The 19,619-nt window shown below is 40.9% G+C and overlaps 1 protein-coding gene across 4 annotated transcripts in view; it reads right to left on the reverse strand.

The window, feature by feature from the left end:
• Window positions 1–19,619, reverse strand: part of CHD7 (chromodomain helicase DNA binding protein 7) — a 179,054-nt gene that overhangs the window by 33,173 nt on the left and 126,262 nt on the right. For all 4 annotated transcript variants that reach the window (XM_027128031.1, XM_027128030.1, XM_027128029.1 and 1 more), the window contains 8 exons: window positions 15,013–15,127; window positions 11,709–11,792; window positions 10,128–10,265; window positions 9,924–10,045; window positions 9,326–9,569; window positions 7,938–8,114; window positions 3,646–3,789; window positions 2,225–2,480 (listed from right to left, as the gene is read on the reverse strand). In XM_027128031.1, coding sequence (XP_026983832.1) covers window positions 2,225–2,480; window positions 3,646–3,789; window positions 7,938–8,114; window positions 9,326–9,569; window positions 9,924–10,045; window positions 10,128–10,265; window positions 11,709–11,792; window positions 15,013–15,127 — 1,280 coding nt within the window. The remainder of the gene's footprint in view (window positions 1–2,224; window positions 2,481–3,645; window positions 3,790–7,937; window positions 8,115–9,325; window positions 9,570–9,923; window positions 10,046–10,127; window positions 10,266–11,708; window positions 11,793–15,012; window positions 15,128–19,619) is intronic.

Consider the following 19,619-nt stretch of genomic DNA (forward strand, 5'->3'; position numbering starts at 1 on the left):
AAGCCTCCTGTAACTGCTCGATAAATGAGCATGGAGTTGGCATTGGGTCAGTACTTCCGTCCTTCCTTCTCCAGGTTGTGGATGAGAACAGACAGTCCTGGCCCTGGGTCAGCCTCTGAAACACAACCTTTACACAGGTCATCTGGGCAGCTGTACACCCGGTGCGCCCATGTGTGTATTTTTTTTTTTACTATAATTTCCCAACGCGAAGGCATGTAAGGATGCCTGCTTAACAGACACCTTGTAACTTGCTCTCAGGACAGAAAAGCTGACCTCGAGGTGTGACCAATCAGAACAACAGGCACGGATCCACACCTGGGAAGTCCTCAGGACCTCTGCCAACAGGGAATGACACAGGACGACCCTGGAGAGCCGTCAGCCAGGGAGGAGACCTCCGGGCGGTGGTTTGGGGTGGGCTGCCCCCTTCAGAGTGCTCAAGGCACGTGATTAGCGTGTAAACCAACAAGGTAAACTGATGGGACTAGGGCGGATTTCTACCAGCCACTGGGGAGACATTCCTTTCCCACACGTCCTGCTACAGCATTTCGGCTTTTGTTAGTGCCTTTTCTTTCCCCTTGGAAGCTACCGTGCCTCATTTTTTTTTTATTTTTACAGACATTAAATGAAAACGTGTGTGTGTGTCTCTCTCACGTGCGTGTGTCCATGCACCAGAGTTTTACTCATACCATCAACCACCTTCAGCCCCAACTCCATCTCCCCAGCTCAGGACCAGGCTGGTGACACTCGCCACAGTGGCCTCACAGGCTCTTAAACACATGGCAATTAGCAGGCTGGCAGCATTAAAGAGGCAATGATCACATGTGATACTCTCTTTAAAGACCAAGCTACGAGCGCAAAGTTTGAACAAGACATCCACTGATGTCACACCACAGCCACGACCTCGTGTGCTACGTCGAGACAGTCCCAGGTGGGGACTACTCTGTCGTTTAGTAACTGCAACTTCTGGATGTGAGGTGGTCGGTACGTGTGTAGTTACGCAACGGGGAGAGACGAGGAACTCTTTAATTTAGCTGTGCTTGAACCTCATGGAGTGTGATAATGACAAACCTGGCTTTGTTCCTTCTCCCCTGGAAAGGAACCTAACTGAATTGCTGGCCAATTACAATTGCACACAAGCACCCTGATTTAGCTGGCCATCACTTTTCTTTAACCCATATTAACTCCGGCCTGGACTATAGCAGTCGCCTCCTAGCGGGGCTCTCTGCTTGTACATCTTTCCCTACTCCCGTCCATTTCATACCGTGTTGCCAGATGAATCATCCTGCATCACATCTCTAATCATTTCCAAGCTTCACCCAAATTCCACGAGCTAGCATCTGGGCTTCCCACAAGGTCCCACTGTGCCTAAGGTTCACTGTCCCACCGTTTCTTACGCGTCCTTTATACTTTGGGCAGGTTCCCCCTTTGTTCTCTTGCCTCCTTCTCTTTGTTCATGTGATTACATCAGCCTAAATGCCCTTTCGTTTTCTAACCCTGACTGGCAAAATCCTTGTCTCAATGCCATCGCTTTCTAACAGCTTTCCTAATCTCAATCCTTCACCAACTGAAGGTTCTTGTATTCCCCAGAGTATCTTACACATCATAGGCATGAAAGCTTTGTTCCTCTAATGATTTTTGGAAGGGTACGATACAGGTTTTTACTCATATCAGTTCATAACACTATCAATTTAGTTAAGAAAACAGGAAGACCATGAAGCATCCGTCAGCACCAGGAACCAATTATTATCAACACTCGAGATAACCTCTCTCTCTTAGAGAAAGGATGCTAGAGGCCTCAAGACTGCAAGAACTTTTCTCCCATCAAAGTCTTGAGACAGCTGACAGCTGCCTCTCACCCCAAAGCTGCTCTTTAACTTCTCTGACCTAAACACACACACATACAGAGCAGGGAAACCTCAATCAGGGGCTAATTTCTCTTTAACTGTTACCATGTTTGATGACTTCTAGCCACCAAGCAGCAACACCTCCCTTCAAGGGGTGAGATGCAGACACAGGAAAGGTGAGTGGAGGTCCTGCTTCAGGGATCGGCGGGGACAACAGATCTGCACCCTCGGCTACAGAGAAGGAGGCTTTGTGAAGAATAGGAAGATGATGAAGCCCACGCTGGGATGATTATGAACCGTAAAATCATCAGTCTGGAGGAAGAAAAGGATTTCTGGGGTTTGGACAATTACTGAAACAAGGTGCCAGGCGGGCAGCTTACCGTTAATAAGGTAGGGATGATTGCAGCACTTCCGTAATTCCATCATAGTGTTTAAAAGGTTGGGTACGTTAGCTTGACCACCACCTTTGGAAAGAAACGTAAAATTCTTCTCAAGGATGGCTCGGTAATATTTCTTCTGAATGTTTGTTAGCTCGACTTCGATGATCGTTTCTTCCTTGGGGGCCAAGTTCTTTTCCACGTCTTCTTTGAGACGTCTCAACATCATTGGCTTTAGAATAGCCTGGAGTTTTTGCACCTAAAAAAGGACCTCAAGTAAATACCGGTATCATGACTTGCTTGCATGGTATAATATATACTAACATGAAAAACCACGATTCTCGTATTTATTTACCATTCATTTTCATTTGTCAAAGCCCAGGAAGGGTATGGAAGCACTGATCTTACATTACAGATGTCATAACAGAAGCGCATAAAGGTTGCGTGGCCAATTTCCGATGGGCTACTTCGCTTGCCCAGGAGTCCTGAACAGCCAGAAGGCTTGAACGGTACAACACAGCAGAAAAGAACCCCACTTATTCTGTTAGTCTTCCCTTCTGTTTGTCTTAAGCCTTTGTGATGATGAGGAAGGAAGAGACAATGCCATGGGCGTGCCACACTTCAATTCTCTTCCTTTCTAGAAAGAGCTGATAGAAAGCGTGAGGAAGCCAAGGAGCTGTCCGGTCCCTGCGCCAATGAGCATGCAGGGACGCCCCTCTCTGTCCTTTTCTGTTGACTGGCAATAGGATAGGGCACACCCGACAGCTCTTGTTTTAAGAAAAGCAAAACAAAACAAAAACAGACTCCACTTTGAACTAAGCTAAGAGGTTTTAGACAGTAAGTTAGGGGAGGGGGCACATGAAGACCAAGATTTCAAGCGTATCTCCGTGTTTATCTCAAATACAGCCTAATAACCAACACCAACATAACTCTCACGATGTATGAAATAACCGACCACTTTTCATATGCAATACCATATTTATTTCTCACAGAAATCCTGCAAGGTAGTTAGGACCCATGTCAAGAAAAGTAAGCAATGTGACCAAGTAAGAAATAAGACTAGAACCTCAGAACTCCAGGAGGGAAACAGCTCGACAAATTTCAGCAGCTTCTGACACTACACCCAAAAGCATACATGGCCAAACCACCAAACTCAATAGCACAGCGGCTGAAAAGTACATGAACAGTTATGGAACCTCTCTATGAATCTTGACAGCCCTTCCGGAGGGCAAAGGGACAAACAAACCAATCAGAACACCACCTTAACGAAGACTCAGAATGTCCACGGAAAGGGGGTGTAAAGCGCACCGGTCTACTGAGGTTGGCTGGGGGTGGGGGGGGGAATGGATATAATTTACATCTTTAAATGGTTGAATCTTAACGCTCTGCACGTGACTGAGATACAAAGGAGGCTTGGTGAGTACCTGTTCTTCGGTTTTCAGATCACCGAATTCTTGCATAAAGGTGGTTTCCGAAGGGAATCGACCTGGTTCCAGGAAGTGAAGCAAGCTGAAGAGCTCTTCCACGGTGTTCTGGAGCGGGGTCCCTGTCAGCAGCACTTTGTGTTCCTACAGGGGTGCGAGGAGAGCAACTGAGCAAATCGTAACAGAGCGCATCTCTTAACACCAGAGCCTCTCTCGACACAGGCATTTTCCGACTTCCACTCGGGAACGCTGAAATCCAGCACCCACCCTGCGTAAAATACAGGAGTTAGAGCTGAAGGCGGAGATGCGAGAAATGTGGTCTCTGCTTCAGACAGACTCCCGGACCCCGTAAACGTGTCTTGCCATGTTGTTTCTTCCTGGGATTTTTAGGTCCCAGGAAACATTCTGGTGCTGCGGCTTCGCAGGTCCCCTACATCTCGAGGCTTCTCTCCCCACCAAAGTTTAAGCCTTTTCCTCAAATCCCTAGGCTCAGACAAAGCTCGCATGCTTCTCTCTGCTCTCCACACCGACAGGGCTCTCCCCTCCCCGTCTACTTCCTGCATGACTCACTTCAGAGACAAAAGAAGGTCTTCCACAGGCAACAGCACATGAAAAACTATTTTTTTCTGCAAACATTTCAAACTAGCAAAGAGGTCAGCTTGGTTTTAAATACCACAATCACTTTTTTGTTTTTTTTTTTTTTAAATAGATGCTATTTCTAACTTTGTCTCCTTGAACCAAGGTACGTACTTCTTTAAGGCAATTCTTCCTGTTTACGAGCCCTTTCTCCAGCTTTCCTTATGCATTTGTACCCTTGTCCTCATACTTCCACGTACCCGACATGGTGACCAGTCTTAACGACGGTGAATTTATTAATCTGAAGGGCCTTATTATTTTCTGCTTTGGCAATCTGGTACACAGTCCAGTTACTAAAGCTATTTCAAAAAGTGGCTACACCTTCTAGCAATATTCTGACTCAACTGGAAGTCCGATGAGGCCTGGCTGCCGAGTGGAGAGTATGTGCTCAGTAAACCCTGGATGGTGATACACCTGAGGGCATGCTCTTTTTCTCAGTACCTACCGTGTCTTATCTGTCAATGGAGTACTTTGAAAGTGAGGTGAAGCAGTTCAATTTGCTTTTATTCTTCCTTTGCTCCCTTTTGAATAAGGGGTCTCTGATTCAGGAAGATACACAGACCATCATCATCTTCCAACTCATTAAATTCATAAAGAGTAAGAAGCTTGCAAATCAATTCAGGATTTTCTAACGTATAACCATACCGCTGAGTAACCTGGGCCACGGTCCCTGACATATTCAAGTCCAAAATTACTTCATCCAAGAATTGTTTAAAATATTGTCATAGATTCAGGAAAAAAGTTATTGCTGTGGGAGAGCTATGTGGATACTAAAGACTGTCTCCTGGTTTTTTTTATATCCTTTGTGACCAAGTGAAATGCTGAGCTGCTAACCAAATATCAGTACTTCAGAAAAAACCTTTTAAGTTATTAATTTCAAAATTAACTTATTTGGGGGCGGGGGGAGAATTTTTTATGCTGCTTCCCCTCAAGGGCTGTTTAAAACCAGTTTCACTGAATGATTACACATATGACCCTTTGGTAAGGCTGCATGGGGAGCAAAAAAACACCAGGTTTCCCTTTGAAAGTAACTATTATGTAACATACAATTAATATACAGGTGTCACAGAATGTCACGTGAGAGACGGGCTACCAAGCGTATCATCTCCAAGCTCAACTATGTCAGCAGCTAGGCTTTTGGCTTGAAAACGTTACCATTCTTTTTAGCTCTGATGGAGTGGCGTCCATTTGATTTCATTTCAGCAGAGTCTTTAATTTGTGTGAGGCCTCCTGACAATGAAAGATGAGATAACAGAATCCACGAAGAACTACTGCCACCTCCAGAGAGTCCCCTCCTTGTCAAGAAGGGACAAGGAGATGGCCCTGCTTCCGGGGCTCCCGTGGAGGACAGTGGGGACCGTAAATGCCCCTAATCCCAGCATCTTCACAAGAATTTCCTTTGCGATGGGAGAGCTGAAAACATTCACTGGTCCTCCCTTTCTCAGAACGCACTTAAAAGACAACCCGAATCACCTCCATCATAACTGCGTCTAGTGCAGGTAACAGCAGTTCCCTGTGACCTGCTCCACAGCTGGATATAGTTATTATTTGCTATTTGCACCATGCCTTATTCTAGAAAAGATGAACAAAAAGTGGCCAGTGTATAAGTTCTCATGATGGATATTTTAAGTAAGGACTTAAAGACCAGGCAATGAGCTCTTCAGAACTGGACAAATATAATTATATTCTAACTCTGAACAATAATAATGTGTTCCATCTAGAAAACAATTCTTGTGAAAGTAAAGATTCTTGATCATCAGAAAAAAGAATGATTTTGTTCATCTGTTAATCAGAGCTTCCCATGGTGAGACATGAATGAGTTACAGGTACGCCAAGTCCTTGGGGCAGCCGGCACGGCTGTGACAGTCAGGACCCCACTGCAGTACCTGCAGTAGTGGCCAGCCTTCTCAGCTTACCCCAGTATGATATACAAATATCATTTTCTGTATGTGCCATTATGTGAAAATGGTTAGAGAACACTGCAATATGTAACAGAAAAAGTATCTGGGTAGCAAATTCTAATCCATCAATCAAGTGTTACTATAAACAACAGAAAATCCTTTGAAATCTCCCAGCGACAATTAGGTTGTTTGATGTTGACAGTTAAACGAACTGTGCTCACCAATGAAGGGCTGTTTTGCCGTTAAGAATCTACTACCTGGGAGCACAGACACTAATAACAGAAAACAACTGAAATAAACTGAGATGACTATCTAAGCCTTCAGGAGACGGTGCCGTAACTGTGTCTTATATGGACCACTGTGAAGATGGGTCCCTACTCAGAAGACGCAGTTAGATATTTCATGAGAATCAATGTTCACCTAAACATTAATAGGTTTACTTCAATGTAAGACTAAAATATCACCTAGAGAGACCAAATACAGACACAGAGTTTCTCTTTTCCACATGCATAGTTATTCATGTCTTCAAGACTGTTCACCATTTACGAGTGTTCTAATTCGTTCTGTGGACTGAACACCAAATAATACAAAACTGCTCTGAGAAAGGTCTTAAGGATGGGAAATCCCATCCTAAATAGGATAATTCAGTCAGACCTTTTCCTTTAAACAAAACTAGATTTTTGTTTGTTGTTAATTAAAAGAATAGCTGGCTAATCCAATCCCCTTAATTTAGGAATAAAAGAAGCTGCTTCAAAGAACCAGCTGCAACAGAAAGCATTTAAGTGTTCTTTTCGGTGGTACCAGTCTTCAGTAAGAAATTTACAAGCCGTGAACATACAGCATATTCCTTCCCATCTCAAACTCTCGATTAACAAGAGATCAAATTAATCTATAGAAGTCAACACTAAAGGGATTTAAAAAATCTTTCTGTATTTTTGAAAAGCGCATCAAAACATCCAAGACATGCTAAATAACAGTATCTTTGCTTCTTAAATGTACATTAAAAATAAAAACAAGTGATCAAAACCCACCTTGTAAACTACAGAGTGAAAAGAAACCTGAGGATGACTGAGTCATGTAGTAATTTCTGCTAGAAAATCATACAGCAGTGTGGAAAGGAAAATCAGTCAAATTCCACCACTTCTACAATATGTTTTCCTATGATACTCCTACTGAAAAAAAATCTAGAAAAATCTAATCAGGAAGCCCTGGCTATCCCTTAGGAAGCTGGAAGAGTATGGGATAGACATGTCTACAATTCCAGATCAAACGCAAGGTCTTGCAATGCCCCAAACTTCTAAGTGTCTGCGTGAACTGAACCAATTCCAGATATCCGTTCAACTTACTGAGAACTTGCACCTACAAGTCCTCCTGGCCCCTGGACGCCAAAACCTACGAGCCCTGGAATATAACTGGATGATCATCACGGAGCTAACATTTGGCCCAACAGCTTACGAAATGGCAGTATTTACAAACACAAAAGGGAAAAGCAAATACTGGAAACTCATTTCAGTGAAAAATACCATGACTATCCTCTGCTGTGATACAACCGTGCAAAGACACCAGCCAACAGCGTGAGAATCAGGAAGACAGCAGCGACTTTTAAGTCACTGGAAGCGCAGGAGCATACATCACAGCGTTTGACTGGTTTTGCAAACACCCTTCAAAGGTATCATTCAGATTCAGAGCAACGGGAATACTGAGTCAGTGACAATTCTATCCAGGGTCAAGGGAATCGCCAACATGACCACTGACCAAGTCCATCAGCTTGAGTCCCTCCAACAGCTTGCAGTTCCGATTCTTCAGCCTGTGGGCTTCATCAATGACCACGCAGCGCCAGGGAATATTCCGCAGCTCAGGACAATCGGTCAGAATCATCTCAAACGTAGTGATGATGGCATGAAACTTATAGGACCCCTTTATCACTCGACCCTACAAGAACAACTCTGGATTATTACTTAGCATTAAAGGTTACATTAATAACTTTAAGGATGAATAAACAGCAGTAAAATATATGTATTGATCCCCTTGGGGACATCTTTATTCTAGGTAACACTTATACTTTGTTTTCAAGGTGTTTTGGAGGTTTTAAGCTCTTATGGTACAACAGAGTTTTAAAACCTTACATTTTTCAAGGAAGTCTGAAAATTGTTAGTAAAATTTCCAACCCAATTTCCTTACAGATCACACGCAGTGAAGAGTCACTACGTGTGCCCATTCTAGTTACATCCTACAGACTCCAAAAGGTGAAAGGCCAAAAAGATTATGTACTAAGACAACTTTTTTAAACCGCTTTTACTTTTTAAAACTTTTTATTTATGTATCTAAACTTTTGTAACTTGCTTTTTACTTTTAACGTGCTAACACGAAAAGAACACTCAACTCAGGACAGAACTTATAACAATTTCCCAAATCTAAAGATCAACACCAAAATAGATTTTAGGGTTTTTCTCCTTTAAGTATTTAATTGTAGGGCAGATTTTACACTCAAGCTAAACAAACACAGACAACAAAACCCTGTCCTATTTCCAGCTATAGGACTTCCATTTACTACCTATTGCTTAAAACTATTTTCACATATACTATTTATTCTTCTTTCTTTGTCATTTATAATGCTTCACTGTCAATATCATAGGATAATTGCAGACAGGTTAACTAAAATTAGTTAAAAATCATAGCAGTTCTACTAAGAGCCAAAGTATAAATTCTCCCCTTTGGGTATATTTCATTCAATGTACCAGTTAATACCACATACCTAATGTTTTTCACTTCTAGCAACAATAAATAACACAATATTCTTTCCATTCACATTAAAAAACTCCATTTTCTGTTTTGCTTTCTTCTAGGGCTTGCAAAATAAACCAAATTAGCATATCAACACATTAAATGATGTTTAGCAGTCATCCAAGGTAGAACGAAATTTCATTCATTCTAATAATTAGAATGACCAAGGCTATAAAAATAAAGAGCTGCAAGCAAAAGATGTGGAATTATAAGACAAACACAAATTGGGTAAGAAATCTAAAGCAAAATTCTCTATCTGCAAAATCTAGACCTCCCCTGCCAAAGGTCTGAGACCACTTTAACATCCAACGCCTTCAAATGTCTATAAGCCTAAGGACTGCCCGCCTGTGACGCTTTACCTGGGGATCTTTGAAGTACATTTCATACAACTGAATGGTCCGACGACTAGCTTGACTCCCATGATACACAACCACGTTCAACTCTGTCCAGGTCCGGAATTCCCTTTCCCAGTTGGGGATTGTGGACAATGGGGCAATTACTAAAAAAGGGCCATGGATTCCTTTCAAATATATCTCATAGAGAAATGTAATGGACTGGATAGTTTTTCCCAAACCCATTTCATCTGCTAAAATGCAGTTTCGCCTTTGGGAGGGAAATAAAACAAGGAAACTTTAGTAAGTGTACATACAAGACAGTGCTTTCATACTCATAAATGCATGCCTTAGATGTTCCCTTACATACAACAAAATACAGTTTCAAACAAAATGCTCTAAGACATAAAAATTATTGCTACACACGTCTAGCAATCTCTATATTAATATGTGTTAAGTAAACAGATATTAAGCATACTTCCAGTGTTTGCTTTTTTTTTAAAATAATTTCTATTAGCGAGTTAAAATGTTAAGCTATATTTGATCAATACTTTAGATAACGACAAAAGAGCTACTGTAGGCTTTTTTTTTTTTTTTAAGTGAAAAAACCCCACATTTTACGTACATGTTGTACCAATTGAAAAGTAGCCAGTTTACTCCCTCCAACTGGTATTCCCTGAGTTTGTTATTGTTTTTATACTCCCTGGAACTCTCCGATTTCTTCCAGTCATCAGCAGGAGGTCGCTCCTGTTTCAAATATAGTAAAAGTCCCATTAGTGGTTTCTCAGAGACCGCATACATTAAAGCCACCGCCACTCGCCCTCCTTACCACGCGCTCTGTTTCCGGCTCCCGGGACAGCAGCTTCTCAAACTCTTCGATCTTGGCTTGGTCTATGTCCTGCCTCAGCTCCCACGTGCTGTCTTCATAAGGCAGTGAGCACCACTTCACCAGGTAGTGAGTCACAGGCTGGGCCGGGTTTAAACACAGCACAGTTGGGTTCATGCTCTACTGCACTTACCGACAGACACTACCCCAGACACAGTGAGATGGAGCTGGGAGAAGTTTTAGAGCTATGACCACTGAACGCGGAGTCCTTAGTTACAGAGTCTCAAGTCTAAACCGGAAGTAATATTACTGAATATTATCAGAACAAACTGACTTTTATCTAAGCCACTGGTAAGTCATGTTCAAAAGCCAAAAAAGTACACAGACACAGCTAGCAAATAACAAAGCCGAATCTGAGCCTTGTTCTTATCTGTGCAAATCATCGGGCGTCTGATTCAGACTTACGCGGTAACCCATCTTGGTGTGTTTACATATTTGCCTAACTGGCTACTTTCTTAAGGAATGAGAAACAGACTTCAATTTATTAGGATTTCTGCCTTCTTCTTAAAGAGATACTATTTGCATGCTATCACTTTAAAATAATGTGTTTGAGCTCTAGAAAGACTGCAGAGCAAAACAGTTTGGATAACGCAGATCAATAGGACTTCCTTTGTCTTTCTTCTTGAAAATATTTTGGTTTGTTGATCTTCATCTCAGGACCAAGGTACACTGACCTGGTTGTGATGTTACAGACATTTGCGGTACTAGGTAAATATACGATGGGAAAAAAAAAAATTTTTTTTGAAGTACAACTTAGCAAAACTAGAAAGGTAAACATCGTGTCACAGACACGATCTCTGAAACATCGTGGACCTCGTGATACAGAGTTTGGAGTAAAATGGGAGTTCACTGCAGACTCACTAGACAAGCAAGACACAAACCTTTACAAAGTTTAATTTACAGAAAGAAGCTAGGAATGACATACCTCATGGCGGGTGGGCATAGACTTACTAAGACACAATGCTCAGAAGTCACTAGACTTGTCTTTACTCTTATGCCCTACCGACTGTCCTTAACAGCCTTGTAGGGCTCTGCAAAGCAACCTGGGCATGCCTAGACTGGGATCTCATAAAGAGAAAGATTTTATAGTATCTTCTGTGCACCACATTAAATGAGGTCCGTCAGCTTCACTAAGGACGTCCAATGTTAAATATCTTTGCACTGCATTCTGCTATAAGAGCACTCTTAGTTTATAAGGGAAATTCATGCTACGTAATAGATTTATACCAAAATACATTGAATCCTTTATTGATCGTATCTGGAACCGAGCAAAAAGTCTATTTGCTTCACACTGAAAACTGATTTCTTTTAAAAAGCTCTCAGACTAAACAAAACAACACATTTACAGTGATTATTAAGTCCTAAAACTAATAGTAAGTCAATAAATTTCAGTTAAGTTTAGAGCAAGTGTGTCATAACCCAAGGCCCCGACCAGAACCAGATCTAGGAGTCCACCATCATTCTCCATAAGCACACATAAGCTCTCTGAGTCACTGGCTTCTAATACAAATGATCTTCTGTTACCTCTCCCCGGTCATCTGTGCTACGTGCAAAGTCCATTATCCGGTCAACCTCCACGTAATCTGGATTAAAAAGCTCATCTTCAATCTACACCAAAGGAAAAAAAGTTAGAATGTTTATTTAACTCCTCAGAGTAGACACTATTTCACTCTTCATCAGGCAATAATATTTTGGGTCACGGCAATACACAATTTATATTCGGCAAGTTCTATCATATTAATGGAAATGCTACAATTTAGCAAAATCACTCCCCATGAGGAAATCAGACTTCTCAGACTTTGTTAACTGGGTCTTTTAATTACTGTGTGAAACCTTTTCACTGTGAGAAAATGTTTAAGAATATTTTAAATGAAGTGTGAAATTATAATTCACTAATGAGCAATCCAAAAGGCTTGTGGCACACATGCATTTGACATTCTTGAAACCACAGCTTGCAGTGAAGACTCAGAGCCATGCACAGTAAGTGCTGTTGGAGTCTCATAACTACTGGAGTCGTCTGATGCCTCAGAGCATCATTTGCAGAATGTTATTCAAAAGCTAAAAACGCTGAGACCAGTGAATTCCGTATTTTGGTGTGAACAGAGCTTATGATGGCTGGTCGTCTTTGCCAATCAGTATTAGTACCTCATTTGAACACAGTCTTGGCGTTCATCTAAGTGTTCTAATGATTTATTTGTACTGAACATAGAGCATTTGGCTAAAACTCTTAAGGATAAAGAAATGAGGCTGAAAAAATTGGGTTCTTTAGCCAATATATTAACGATCTTTACAAAACTAAAGTAAGGCTGCGTGCCTGCAAAGTTATCTCATGTAAAAGAACAGAACGCGGCTCAAAAGGAAGTTACAGACTAAGCCACACTCAGAGTCAGACAAGTTAGAAAAGACACATTATTATGTGTTTCTAAAGATTAATTTATCAGTAATATAACTTCATTCAAATGCTTGGCAAAGACATATTACAAGCCACTTAGATACTCTTTGTATCCCCTGAGTTGCAGGTTGAAGGGCCGTTTGGTCACAGTTGGCTTGAGGATAACAAACATTCCCTGGGCCCCTGGGTCCACTTACAGCACCCAGTCTGGATGCTTTGAACTGTGAATTATAAAACAAAAGCCAGAAATACCAGAACGTGTTTCAACTGCCTCAGGCCTTTACACAGAGTTCACGACGAAGGCAAAAAAACCTTTGAAATGTTCCGTTAATTTAAAATGTTCATATATTAAATGCACTGGCTTTGTCAAAGCTTCTAGACTTAGGTACACAATATCTATGTATTATTCATATAAAGCATAAGCACTAGAACTTCCCGTAAACTAGGCTCTTCTGATAAAAGCTCTAAGACAACTTGCTCTTAAACAGAATCTTTCATTACTGACATAAAATCCTTAACTTGACTCCTAAACACGTTTATCCTTCAAGCGAGCCATCTATGCCACCATGCGTGTGACATAATGTCCAGTTCTGATAATCTTTTTGAGTAGAGATTTTAGTTGCAGTGACTTAAAAGGAAGCCTAAGGTGAAACAGAGAATGCAAAGGTGGTCATAACTAAAAATCCCAAAGAAGCAGAACCCTGGGGTACCTGAAGCCAGGACCATCTACGGGACATGACAAACAGTGTGTGTGGTGAGCAGGGGGTGGGGGTCGGGGGGTGCGTGTGTGTATGTAAGAAAGAAAGAGGGGAAGAGAATTGGTATCATTCTCTGTTAACCTTCAGATCACCTTTTCAGACTCAAGTTTATGCTACTTCCATTCAGGACAAAACTTGAGATCTCTAGTTGCCAAGTTACCAGCAAGCTAATGTATTTCAGCCTTGGTACAGGTGATTCCCAGAGACAGACTCAAAAAGGTAGACTACACACCTCGGGCCGGGCCCACGTCCCTGAAGGGCATCTGACTCCAAGAAGCACAAATAAATTTAATGAGCAGAACCATGATCTAAGGAGCAGGGTGGGGGTAACCACTGTACTCTTTCCTTTTCCTAACACGGATGCACAAAAACATCAGTAGAACGTACAGTGTCTCTTTCTAGGAGGAAGCTAAGGATTTCAACTTGCCCAATATCACGAACATTTAACTTTAGTTTCATTAAGGGGCATGAAAAACAGAACTTCCTAGTATTTTCTCAGAACCTGTCCTTCCAAAGAAAGAATCACCTACATATTCCCCAGGACACGAGGGAGTGAGTTCCATCCAAGCACCTGCACCCCTTGGTGCTGACCACTGCAGGCAAGGAGGCTGGTGCTCGGTGACACGGGCACATCTGTCTAGCAGAATCCCCTCCGCCTCATTTCCCATCCAGTGCAGATCTTACAATAATGCCTTTGGGGGCGTGGAAATCAGATTCCAGGAGAACCCAGACCTGTCACCTGAGGGTGTAAGGATTGACTCTATGACATAAAACTATGGAACTTTCTTCGGTCCCCCGTTCCCCCATCTCCAACAAGGGGTCGGTGTGTGTGAAGTTGGTCGTGAAGCAGGTATTATTTTCCATCAAATTTCACACTTCTTTACAGTTTGCATTCTGTTAATTCCCTTATGGAGAGGAAAACTAATAAATCAGCCAATTTAGTCTTTCAATGTGAAGGTTTCTCTTTTATCTGCTTCAGGCTGTAAAGTGAAAGCAAATTGGTGGTCACAAGCCCAGGGACCCCAGGAAGCGCTCTGTGACAGCATTCTGTCCATGTAATTGACTACACTGGAGGGGAACCCGGCACTTCGTAAAACATGCAGGACTTCTTCCCTGCCCTAGGTATGGGTACCTTCTCATCATGATTGATAACCTAGGATAAAGGGGGGCAGGCAAAGGTATCAGAATATTATATCAACTCCTGTACCACAGTGCGTAATCTGTGAAAAGGAGTTCAGTGAAAACTCTCTGTAATTAGGCACTGACTTGAACAGAAGAAATTTGTCACACACCTCCCCCAACAGAAAGAAACTTTTATATCCTAGAACTTATACTTAATACTCACTGTAGCGTTTTTACCCTGCTAAAATCTTAATAGGACTTTTGTCTACTTACTTTTTTCACTGTCTACTAACTGTATTTTCATTACAAGATTTAATCGTACCATCATATTTCCACATAATATCATAAGGACCAGTATCTTCTAGAACTAAGCAACAGGAAGAATGAGAAATTTCCTGTTTACAAATTATTTTAGCAATAACCAGTTACCGATATGCAAGTAACAGCACCAAATGAGGCAAACTAGTTTTTCTTAATAATATACTGACCTAAAATTCAAAATTCAGAACATTTTAAAAATGTAAATACTTTAGAAAATTAACCGGGTTTTCCATACCTCTGAAAGGAATTTGTTCTGGCCCTGCTTTGCCTTAAATCGTTTAATCTTTTGCTGAATTCTCTTATCTTTTTCCAGATCTTCTACAGATGCCCATTGACAATGAAGATAAGAGCTAAAAGAACAAAATAATATCCTTGAAACAGGTAGAAGATAATTAATCTTTTATTATACATATTCATTATCATTCCCCCCCAAAATGAACTAAACAGATAATTAACATAATAACCTGTTTAATTACTCACAGAGGTTGCCAAGCCACGTTCAATATAACTACTAATGTTTGAGAATAAGAAAAGAAAATCAATAATAATGCCTAAAATTTGCCTTCTGTCCTGGGCCTGCAGTTCTCTTACCCACTTCCCATTAAAAAAAAAAAAAGAAAAGAAAAGAAAAGGAAATGACCTAGTAACAAGCTGTTTTCATAAGTGAATGGATTACACTTCAATACAAAACAATTAGCACTACAGGGTGGCCTTAATTATGGATTTGTTTTGAGCCTTTTATCATTAATTGAGAAATAAAAGGTTTTTGTCAAGGTAAAAGAATTCAAATTTAAAAGAGCAAAGGTAAACCTAACTCCCTCCTTCTACAGCTGCCGGGCAGCAAAGGGCCACCACCAGCTCCGGAACTCCCTTGTCCCCAACCAGCTCCCTGGTCACTTCCAGTCTCCCAGCTCTGAGAGGACTGATGACCCTTGGGGTCCCTTGTGAATCTTTCACTCCCTACTGTCTACCCTCTTCCTTGCACTGGCTAGTCTCCCATTCAGACCTGCCACAGGCCTGTGCTGAGCATTTGCTGTGTCTTCTCTGATCTGAACTTGAATACTCCCTACCCTTCCTTGTCCATCCCCAAGACTCACTGGTATATAGTTACTGTTTTATGGTACCTCTGACATTCTTTCGTTTGGTATTTCAATATTCTTCTGTACTATCATCCTCTCTCTGCCACCCCCCCACCCCCCTCCATGGCCTCGACTGTCTCTTGTTTCTCTTTCTGGTGATGACATTAAAAAGAAATGAGGTGCTTTCACAATCAAGGTACCACTACTCTTAGAAATTATGCAGCCACTATAAAATCTCTCAAAAAATAATTAACGATATGGAAAAGGCTTCTGACATTAAATATCACATCATTTGTATTTATGTAACGTCTAATATGCATTTTCATAGGTAGGATTGATTTAGTCCTTCTACAATTGACCAAGGAGATAAGGACTTTAAAATACATATACCTTGTACAGATATGAATTGATAGAAACCCTGCGCACAGAGGGAGAGAGAGAGAGAGAAAACAGACTAGATGAAAATGCATCAAAATGTTAGTAATGATGATTGTGGGTGGTAAGATTTCAAGTATTCTATCTTCTACTTTCAACTTGTAATTTCCAAATTTTCAATAAATAATTTGCAATACTGCTATAACCGAAACCAAATATTATAAAAATCACCTAGTCTAGTCTCCTAATTATTGGACAGAAAAAGGCATGTGTGCAGTCAGCACCCTTGTCTCGGCTGAGGTGAACCTGCCGTAAAGCACTGCCAGGGTGACCACAAGGGAGACACAGGCACTTGAGCAGCTGGGTCCAGCCCTGCTCTCCCTCTTATAAACTGGGCTGAAACTTTCTGGCAGTGGCTCTGCTTTAACTCAATGGAGAAAAACCACAGGATTTTTGCTCTAGGATCAGAAACAAGGCAAGGGTGCCCATATCTCCACTACTATTCAATATCATATTCCAGGCATTAGCCAATGCTATTACATGAGAGAAGACAACAAGAGGAGTGATAATTGGAAAACAAGAAGTAAAACTATCTTTATTTGCAGATGCCATGACTGCATAACTGGAAAACCCTAGAGAATCAATTAGGAAACTAATTCAAATAATAAAATAAAATAATTCCGTTATGCAGCAGGATATAAAATTAACAGACAGAAGTCAAATGTCTCCATTCACACAAATAACAGCCACTTAGAGGAAATCGCATTAGGGAAAAACCTCTTTTACGGTATCAACAAAGACAAAATCCTTAGTAATATATTTAACAAGAAGTGTGTGCAACTTGCATGAGGAAGCATTTAAAACCCTCCTAAAAGATACGAAAATCAAGTTGAACCAACTGGAAAGACATCCTTGTTTTTAGATAGCATGACTCAACATCATAAATTTGTGATTTAACACAATGTAAATAAAAATATAAACAACCATTTTAATGGAGTTAGACAAGTGAATGCTAGATTTATATATAAAAACAGACACGCAAAACATCCAGGAAAACACTAAAAAGGAAACATCTTAGGAGAAACTAGATAAATCAGATATTAAAATACACTATAAATCCTCTACAAGTAAAATAGTGTGCTACTGACTCGTGAAGAGACAGAGCAAAGGATTAGAATAAGTAACAGATATGGATACAATAAATATGTATCTTCAGTTCACGATAAAGACTGCATCGCAAATCACCCGGGCAAAGATGGGCTTTTTAATAATGGTGCTGGAACAACAATATTTGGAAAACAATAAGAAAATTAGAGTCATGCTTTACCCCATATACAAGAGTAAACACCAGTGGATCAAGCACCTAATAAACAGAGAAAATGAAACGATTCAAGTACTAGAGGAAAACATGGCAAATTCCTCTTTAACCAGGGGGTAGGAAAAGGCTTTCTAACTATGATTCAAAAGTCAGATCCTATAAAAGGAAAGATTAATAAATCTCAATATACGAAACACTTTTTAAAACTTACAATGCTATAACCAACAATAAATAAAGCCAAATGACAACGGAAACTGGGAAAAGATAGCTGCAGCATATAACGCAGATTAAGGACTAATATCCCACATATATAAAGAACTGTTAAAAACGGAGGGAAGCACAACAGAAAAATGGGCAAGAGATAGGAACACATAATTGACAGAACAAGATACAAAAGTGGTCGTTACATTTATGAAAAGATGTTCTAAATCACTCACAATAAAAGAAAATGCTAATTAAAACCACACTGAAATACGACTTCCCACAAAAAGTAAAAATAACAAAAAACAGAACAACAAAAAAACACACCACACTACACTGGAAAGCTTGTGGGGAAACAGGTGCTCTCCTACATTGCTGGTAGGAATGCAAACTGACACAACACTTCCGGAAGGGAATTCTGCAATGTCTAACAGAACTATGTATTTATGTATGCCTTTTGATCTAGCAATCCCTATTCTAAAAATTCACCCTGAAGCTACGCCTCCAACAATTCGCAAATACACAGGCATGAGAATATGTATTGCAGCATTATCTGTAACTGTGAAATATGAGAAGCCATTTACATGCCGGCATACCCAGGAGGCTGGCTGGATAAGTTATGACACAGCCATGCAAAGGAGTACTAGGCAGTCGTAACAAAGAATGAGGAAGACGCTATGAACTGATGCTGAATAACTTAGTATACGTAGCATTGTGAAAACAGCGAAGTGCAAATGTGTACTGATGCTATTCCTTTGTGTTTAAGGAAGAAGGGGAAATGATAGTATCTATCTGCACATTCATGCCAAAACTTACAGGAAGGATAAATCTGGGATTAATGAAAAGGTAAGTTAGGAATGAGGTGGAAAGGAAGGGAGGACGGCGTCTCTTCTTTGGGCATCATTTTGCGTACAGTTCTGACTACTGAACCGTGTTAATATTTCATGAACTTGGAAAAAAGCAAAAAGAAAAAGGAAAAGAAAATCAACAAGGATGGGGGTGGGGGCGGCCTACAATGGAATCCAAACACAGAAACTAATGAACCAAACTGAGTAGCAAATAACATTGCACTGAAGGGGGTCCGGGAGGAGAACTAACCTGAGGAAATACTGGAAAAAGCATTTAGCCTCTACAGCATCAGGCTAAAGACAGAAGAACTCCTAACAAATACTGAGTGAACGCTAGTTAGCAGGCTACTTTTTCACAGAAATATGGTCTAGTAATTCTGAAAGCACTTCCTATACACCCTAGGGTTAACAAATAAGAAAATATACTATGGAAAACAGGAGCCAGGTTTCTCATAGTCGAAAGAATGGAGTTATTAATATTGGAAGGGGAAAGAATAGAATGAACCCTGTGGTACTGAAATAAAATCAGAAGTATCACTATAAAGGCACTGGTTTTCCTTGTTGGCAGGGAGGTAGGTAGACAGACGTGCATGTGTGTATATAACAAACATATATGTGTGTGGAACACATGTAGGTATATATGTCATACATACATACATATCATATATACACATGCACGTGCATGCCCTTCCTAGCCCCATCCACTGAGAGGTCTTGAAGCAATGACCCCCCAGCAGCAATGAGCACACCTAGTACCCAAATCTTGGTTTCTAAATGCCTTTGCCTCTCCAGTAAAAAACAACCAAGGCTCCTTAGAGAAACGATCGGTTCCAGGACTTAAATAGGGAAGTTGCAAATGGGTTAGGAACATCCTCTGGTGCCAGAAAGTAAGGAAGAGCTCGAAGAAGGATGGGGACAAGACAAAAGGAAGGGAGGAGACAGCCTGCATGGGCTCCCACCGGCCAGATCTGGGATAATGTGAGCAAAGTAAGTAGCGGTAGGACAGTAAGGAACTATGACG

This window comes from Aethalodelphis obliquidens, unplaced genomic scaffold, assembly GCF_003676395.1.
Source record: "Aethalodelphis obliquidens isolate GAN/ISIS:26980383/991018 unplaced genomic scaffold, ASM367639v1 scaffold33, whole genome shotgun sequence".
NCBI classification, from domain to species: domain Eukaryota; kingdom Metazoa; phylum Chordata; class Mammalia; order Artiodactyla; family Delphinidae; genus Aethalodelphis; species Aethalodelphis obliquidens.